This window comes from Alosa sapidissima, chromosome 11, assembly GCF_018492685.1.
Source record: "Alosa sapidissima isolate fAloSap1 chromosome 11, fAloSap1.pri, whole genome shotgun sequence".
NCBI classification, from domain to species: Eukaryota; Metazoa; Chordata; class Actinopteri; order Clupeiformes; family Clupeidae; genus Alosa; species Alosa sapidissima.
This window is the reverse complement of record NC_055967.1, coordinates 32524962-32532716: the sequence shown is the minus strand read 5'-3', so window position 1 is coordinate 32532716 and position 7755 is coordinate 32524962. Positions and strand designations below refer to the sequence as shown.

Genomic DNA, 7755 nt, shown 5'->3' with positions numbered 1-7755 from the left:
GTGTTAACAGCAGACACATTTTCAGAGAAAGAGAGAGAGAAAGAGAGAGAGAGAGAGATCAAATAAAGATAATCACATGCGTGGACAAAGACAGCAGAGATACTGTGCTGCCCTGCAGTAATCTTCTCTGTCTGACTGAGCTAGAAACAAATAATGGGCAAATAGATCAATATTCATTTATGTCTGTGAATGTAGGCCTGCTTATGTCTCTGTGTGTGTGTCTATGTAAAACAGAGATTCAGGTATTTCTAGCATGAGTCATTCTAGTGTGTTATAGCTTCAAAGCAATTATTTGGGAAGATAATAATGGCAAAGTGCAACAACAATTACTGTTGTTCTTAATATTTTACACATATAATGTAAATCACTGAGTGAGTGAGTGATTGATTGATTGGGTGATGACTGATTGATTTGACTTGTTTTTTTGCTAACCTGGATGGCTTGCATTTGCTCTTGTTGCATAGTTTAAATAAAATAACATTATAACACATCCAAAGCTCTCTCATTCTATTTCTTATTTTACTGTAGCAGTTGTTCACTGACACTTGGGGAATACAGCCCAGGCCTAGAGTGTGTGGCATCTGATTGGCTGATTGCACTGACTGACGGTATCTGATTGGCAGATTGTGTCGACTGAGAGCACCTGACTAGCTGACTGTGATAACCAAGTGTGTGCTGAGTCACTGTGAGTGGAAGAGATCTGGTTTGGGGCAGAAATGTGCATACCTGTGTGTGTGTGTGTGTGTGTGTGTGTGTGTGTGTGTGTGTGTAGGTTAAAAACTTACTGACCAAGACTGATGAACACAGCAAATTCTGTCCCTGGAGAACAGCCATGTGGACCACCGTGTAAGCATGCACGCACAAACACACACACCAATTTGGGGGAGTGTGCATGTGACCACACAAGATTTAAAGGGAGACAGACTCATAGAGAAAATGAAAGAGTGAACAAGACAGATATTAGAGAGAGAGAGAGAGACAACAAGTTTCATCTTCCCAGATTTCAACATGCGTGTCATCAATCTGGTATAGTACTTGCGTGTGTGTGTGTGTGTGTGTGTGTGTGTGTGTGTGTGTGTGTGTGAGAGAGAGAGAGAGAGAGAAAGAGTGCACATACATTTTCAATTTCAATTTCAATTTAATTTCACTTATAGAGTGCTAAAACATTACACATGTCTCATGGCACATCAGAGAGAAGAAAAGAAGAAAAATGTAAATGCACCCATGAGTAGGGGAGAACGGGGTGATGAGCCACCCCTTTTAGGAAACCTTCAATAAATGTTATCATGTGACAGCTTTTTAAGGAATAGGGAATTATTCCTTACAATCTGTGGAAAGGTACAGCACATGGCAAATGTGGTAAAAAAATATGTGTAAAAATATTATTTTTTTTTGCTCTCCAAATGGATTCCATTCATGTCCAGAGAGTTTGGTGATTTAGAGAAAACATGAATAGAACAGCATTCAGATGCATTTCACTTCAATCTGTGCCCTTTGATGTGAGGGCTAAACAAAATCATTTGATTTCAGACTTTTTTTGCAGAGAGCATATCTCTTTCCATTTTGGTTACAGAGTTGTTGGTTACAGAAGTTGTAGAACACTTCAAATTTGTTTGGTGTGAATGTTACAAAACACAATCTCCTTGACACATCAGAATGATGAAGAATGTAAAAAATGCCTCATCTAACCCTGTTCTCCCCTATGCTATATACAGTACCTGTAATAAGTGTGTTTGAATCATGCATCATGTGTTAATTATTATTGAACATTTGGAAGGTTTTATCATACCCTGTGTAATACCTCTCAGTTGCAAACTGTGTAGTTGGTGCATTGAACATTTGAGAACTGTGGAGCAGTTTAGCATACTGTATAGCTACTGTGAAATGTGGGAAATTGCAGACAATGGTGTGTGATAGCTATTGTAAATAAGACAAAAGTTTTCAAAATGTCTCGCACTGCATGCACAACACAATTTTCCTGGTCATGGGTGTTTTGAAAATACCAGAATGTATATATTGTCCCAAGCTATGACTGTGTATCACTCAAACATCATTCTTGCAAGCAGGTTTATGTGGACACAGGTTCCCTTGTGGGTGGGTGTATCTTGCACTTAGTAGGTGTGCGTATCCTGTTTCTTCTCTGTAGTCAACATATAGCTGTAGGCCTGTGTGTGGTATAGGCTGGCATGCAGGCCAAGGCCCATGGGTGTAAGACAATAGTAGCAATTAGTAGCAATTAGTCATGATTTTAAACCAACCTGGTTTGTTTAATATTTGTGACCTAGCCTTATTTGGGACTATAATTCATCTCTTTTCCAGGGTCCAGACCCCTCGCTGACCTACCGGCCAGACATAAAGCCTCTCGCTGACAAGGACCAGTCAGAGTATCGGAACTTTGAAGTATAAGAACCTCTCCCACATTCTCATCACATCATCTATGTTTCTAATTCTATAAATACCTCTTATCAGAAATACTGCTGATGAATCCTGGGAAACACATGTCGTTTTCTAAAGTGTATTACAGAATAAAATTGCATTTATTACACTGTAAGTAACTATGAAACCATGATGTGTCATGTTAATATTGATTTCAGTATTAGGAAGGTCTCATGTTCCCTATGATAACCTCTGTGTTAAAGAATTTATGTGTGTGTTTCTCAGGGTACTGAGCTATTTGACCGGGTGTTCAACACATACAAATTGATGCACACACACCAGACTTTGGATTTTGTCAAACGGAAGGTCAGTAACTTCTGGCCATACAAACACGCACGCACGCGCACGCACGCACACACGCACACGCACACACACACACACACACACACACACACACACACACACACACACACACACACACACACACACACACACACACACACACTCAGTTACAGGCCCCTGGTTTAAGAGGACAGAAGTTAATATTTTGCTGAGCCTCCAAATTATGTTAAGATCTTTGTAAACAGGTCTTACTAAAAAGTAATTACATCACAGAGGGTCAGTTATTGTGCAACTGCTACTATCTGAGAGGTCAAGCATGTTTACACTTTTGTAACTGAGTAGACCAACACAGATGCATCTCACGTTAATACTTAAGGCTCCACGCACCTTGACAGCAGTCCAACAAACATTCCAAACATTCTGGACTTATTGGACTTAGTTATACTCACGTCCTCTCTCCCTCCTCCACATCCCTCCCTCCTCCACCTCTCTCCCCTCCAGCATGTGGAGTGGAGTGGCTGTACCCACGCTAAGATGACCATGATGGAGGCCATCGACTCCTTGGACAAGTTGGTGGATGAGTCTGACCCGGACGTGGACTTCCCCAACTCCTTCCACGCTTTCCAGACCGCCGAGGGCATCCGAGCCCAGCACCCCGACAAAGGTCAGCCAGGGGTCAAATTTCAATGGGGGTAACCCCACAGATGTAACCTCAGGGTCTGAGAGAGTGGTTGTGTGTTCTGGTCAGGATGGTCTAATTCAGCCTACATCTACTCCTATAATCTGAGCACCTAGAGATGCTTAGATTATAAACAAACTAGATTATCAACAAACTGTTGACACTCTGTTAACAACAATTTATGGTTTAAGGTTCCAGTTAAGGGCTAGGAGTTGGGTTTAGTGATGTTGAGTAATTGTTTAAAAAGACTGAACTTGAACAAGCCATCTGTGAAGTCTTTGCATGCGGACTCCTAGTAAAGTGTTACCTGTGGTTGCATCATGTCTGTCTCCTTTCCCATCCTGCAGACTGGTTCCAGCTGGTCGGGCTGATCCATGACGTGGGCAAGAGCATGGCTCTGTGGGGAGAGCCTCAGGTGAGTGATGGAGATGGACTTCAACCTACAGCTCTTCTCCATGGACTAGAGGGAGAAAGATTATACTGCTAAGCAAATATAACAGTTGTTAGATTACATAATACTGAGTACATTAAAGGTGTAGTCAGCGATTGTATGCGATTTTAAGCCCATAACATTTTTGTCACATTTAGCAATCATCTCCTCACAACCACTAGCTGCCCATTCCGTGAATACAGTGTAAAAAAAAACGGTCTCTGTAGGCAGCCCAGGCTCCGAAAACTGGAAACAAACAAAGTAGGGGCAGCCTGTCCCCCTGACAAAAATGAAATTTTGCGTGGATTTTCTCTGGGAATACTGAAGGGAGGGGTGAGCAACCTCGCTGGCGTGTTTCATTTGGTCCTTGGTTAAAATATAATGTACTTTGTCTGCTAAAAAATGTAAATATAGACATAAACACAAACAAATGTGACTTTCTGCAAGATCATAGCCTGGAAATCCAGATCTAAATCCGAAAGATTAAGGGCATTCTGGCATTGAGTAATGAAAATGGCCCAACTTGAGGGACGGCACCAAGCATGCATTTGAAAATCTCACTGCATGCAATTGGATAACACTACGACCAATGTTTATTGACTGATTCCGGACTTCAACGTTGCAGGGCTGTCATCATCTGTTTAGCTCGCCTCTGCCCCGCCTATATCAGATACACCAATGTGATTGGTGCAGCTCGGCTACAAGGGCATAGTTAATGAGCATCATTACTGAATGCCAGATTCAAATTGTGCTCTCGCGAGAACAAGATTTCCAGGGTAGCAAAATCCCTAACTGCATCTTTAAATATGGCAGTATGAGACTAGGTGCTCAACTTTGCTTGTGAAAGACTTCTGTCCATTTCCAGTTCTGTGTTGATTGTGTGTGTGTGTGTGTGTGTAGTGGGCTGTGGTTGGGGACACTTTCCCAGTTGGCTGCAAGTTCCAAGACTCTATTGTGTTCAGAGACACCACCTTTAAAGAAAACCCAGACAACACTGATTCTGTACTAAGGTATACACACTTGCATGCACACACACAGGCTTGCTCAGAGGAAAATATCTATTAGACTGAAAATTGATTAGAAACTGAACTTTCCCTTCATAATTTATCCTACCCTATCTTTCTGTGTGTGTGTGTGTGTGTGTGTGTGTAGTACCGAGTGTGGCATCTACAAGCCCAAGTGTGGACTGGAAAACATGCTGATGTCCTGGGGCCATGACGGTGAGCCAAAGTTTAAATGAGCTGTGTCTGTGTGTACACATGCTGATGTGTTTTCTATTGCAGAGTACCTGTACCAGGTGATGAAATTTAACAAGTGCACCATCCCTGAGGAGGTGAGGCAAACACACATACATAAACACACACTACTTTTCTATGCATTGGTAGCAGATTGTTGTTTGATGATATACTCCTTCACTATACCCACTTGTGAGCAAACAAGTACAAATCATCTACTGACATCACATCCTGCTCTTTCTCTCTTGAAACACCCTACTGTACTTCCAAGTCAGTTTTTTGGCCTTTTCCTTCCTGAGGATGGTTTGTAGTGCTAGGTTTAATCAATTTATCACATAAATTGCTCATTATAAAATGTTGAAGATAGCTGCATGTAAATATCTTTTCGGTAACACTTTACTTGACGGGTGAGTTCATAACACATTTATAGCAGCTGTCATAAACTGCACATAAAGCATTCATGACTGTTTCATGAGACATGACTCAACATTCATACCAAACCTTTCATGAATGTGGAAGACAGAATGACAACAACTTGTCAAAATAAAAGTCCAACAATCGCAAAGCAGCATTGCCGTTTTTCTCTCCAGCCTTTGTAAATATTTCATGAATATCTTATGAAGTCTACATGGAATGTCACTTTACTATACAAGTTGTGAAGTATTCGTAATCACTGAGTTTAACACTGGTAAACTAGCCTACATTCAGCTGACCCGTATTTGTGTAACCTGGAAAGGTTGTACATTCCCAGTAGCAAAAGATGAGAAATCATCTGCAAAGGTTACGTCATAAATGCTTTGCGATTGTTGGACTTTTATTTTGACAAGTTGTTGTCATTCTGTCTTCCACATTCATGAAAGGTTTGGTATAAATGTTGAGTCATGTCTCATGAAACAGTCATGAATGCTTTATGTGCAGTTTATGACAGCTGCTATGAATGTGTTATGAACGTCAAGTAAAGTGTTACCATCTTTTCTTTCTAATTTTCCCTCCCTACCCAAAAACATCTGGGGGGCCGTATGAAACCTGCTGGCGGGCCTGATCTGGCCCCCGGGCCTTATGTTTGACACCCCTGCCCACACAGTATAAGGGGTCTGGCGAACACTGTGTGGGCAGGTGACTTTCCAAGCCTATGGACTTTTGAATAATGTTTAAACAAAAGTTAATCAGAACGATAAATACTGTTATTAACCAGTTATTTAAAATTGAAAATAGCGTTTTCACTCCAGAACAAGTGAAATTTGTTTTGTTCCCGTTTTTCGGTTACGTTCATCCAGAAATTGTGTCTACTGTATTTCGTTTTCATTCTTTAAACCGTTTCTAATCCCTGCTGGTAAATAAAGAATCCTGTACTTTATGTTGAAGTCCAGAATTGTGGCAAAGGGTTTGGTTTCATTCAGAAGTTTGAAATGGCACAAAGTGCATTGACCATTCATTTACAGCTACATCCAGTCTGGATAGTGTCCCTGTAAAACACACACACCTTTTTGTGCTTTTTTGTGTGTTAACTTGAAACACTTTGTGTGTGTTCCTGGTTCCTTGCGTTCTAGGGTCTGTACATGATCCGGTTCCACTCGTTCTACCCCTGGCATTGTGGAAACAGCTACATGCATCTGTGTGATGACAAGGACGTGGCAATGCTGCCCTGGGTCAAAGAGTTCAAGTAAGGAACACACACACACACACAAACATATACACCATAGGTGGAAAAGTTCAGCTTGCCTTCAAACTGGGTCCGTTTAACTGGACGGTACCCAAGTTCTATTATTGCCCCTTGCCCTGACCAAACTGGTCTCCGTTCACATTACATTTTTATTTGCGGACCCGGGCCCGTTTGTCATAAACACTTCTGATCACCAATAACGCTTGGCAACGTCTCGAAAACGGCAGTTTAATTCCTGGTTATAGTTCACACTGTCAAAAATCACAGAACCATCGGTCCAAATCAACTACCTGTGAACTTAACACAGGTGATCTCACCAATTAGCTGATCTACCTGGCTGAAGAGTTGTACCAATTAGAATCAGCTGGTTTAAGTGAATGGTTGGCACAGAAATGTGGTCTGAAGCTGGACTTTTCCACCTCTGGTATACACTCACACAGTTTAGGCCTACATCCAGAAACAGAAAGGAACTCATAGTCACAAAATCAATCATCACAAAGTGGTCCAAGATCACTTTTTGTTTCGTTTTTCCAGACAGGTAAATAGTCCAGACATTAGTGTGTGTGTGAACTCATTTTGCCCACAGAGAGTTCTGTACTAACTGTGTGTGTGTGTGTGTGTGTGTGTGTACGTGTCGATTGCAAATTTAGTTTGATATGTGTGTGTGGGAGTATCCATTCCACAGTAAGATGGTTTGATCAGTCTGTGTGTAAATTTGTTCCACAATAAGTTTGATGTGTGTGTGTGTGTGTCCATTCCACAGTAAGATGGTTTGATCAGTCTGTGTGTAAATTTGTTCCACATTAAATTTGATGTGTGTGTGTGTGTGTGTCCATTCCACAGCAAGTTTGATTTGTACACTAAGAGTGAGGAGCTGCCCGATGTGGAAAACCTGAGGCCCTACTACCAGTCTCTCATAGACAAGTACTGCCCTGGGGTCTTGCAGTGGTGATACACACACATGCACGCAGGCTGGAACTGGTGCCACACACACACACATACTGATCATACAGATGCTCATCACAGGGAC

General features: G+C 41.6%; 1 protein-coding gene across 1 annotated transcript in view; it reads left to right on the top strand.

Annotated features, from left to right (window-relative positions):
* The first annotated feature begins 926 nt into the window (after positions 1-926).
* The window catches only part of miox (myo-inositol oxygenase), a 7056-nt gene continuing 227 nt past the window's right edge, over positions 927-7755 (top strand). Inside the window, exons 1-10 of the mRNA XM_042109473.1 lie at positions 927-1026; positions 2320-2400; positions 2662-2742; positions 3220-3382; positions 3745-3812; positions 4728-4837; positions 4980-5047; positions 5111-5160; positions 6613-6725; positions 7569-7755. The exon at positions 7569-7755 is cut by the window's right edge and continues 227 nt beyond it. Coding sequence (XP_041965407.1) covers positions 1009-1026; positions 2320-2400; positions 2662-2742; positions 3220-3382; positions 3745-3812; positions 4728-4837; positions 4980-5047; positions 5111-5160; positions 6613-6725; positions 7569-7677 — 861 coding nt within the window. The 5' untranslated portion in view covers positions 927-1008 and the 3' untranslated portion in view covers positions 7678-7755. The remainder of the gene's footprint in view (positions 1027-2319; positions 2401-2661; positions 2743-3219; positions 3383-3744; positions 3813-4727; positions 4838-4979; positions 5048-5110; positions 5161-6612; positions 6726-7568) is intronic.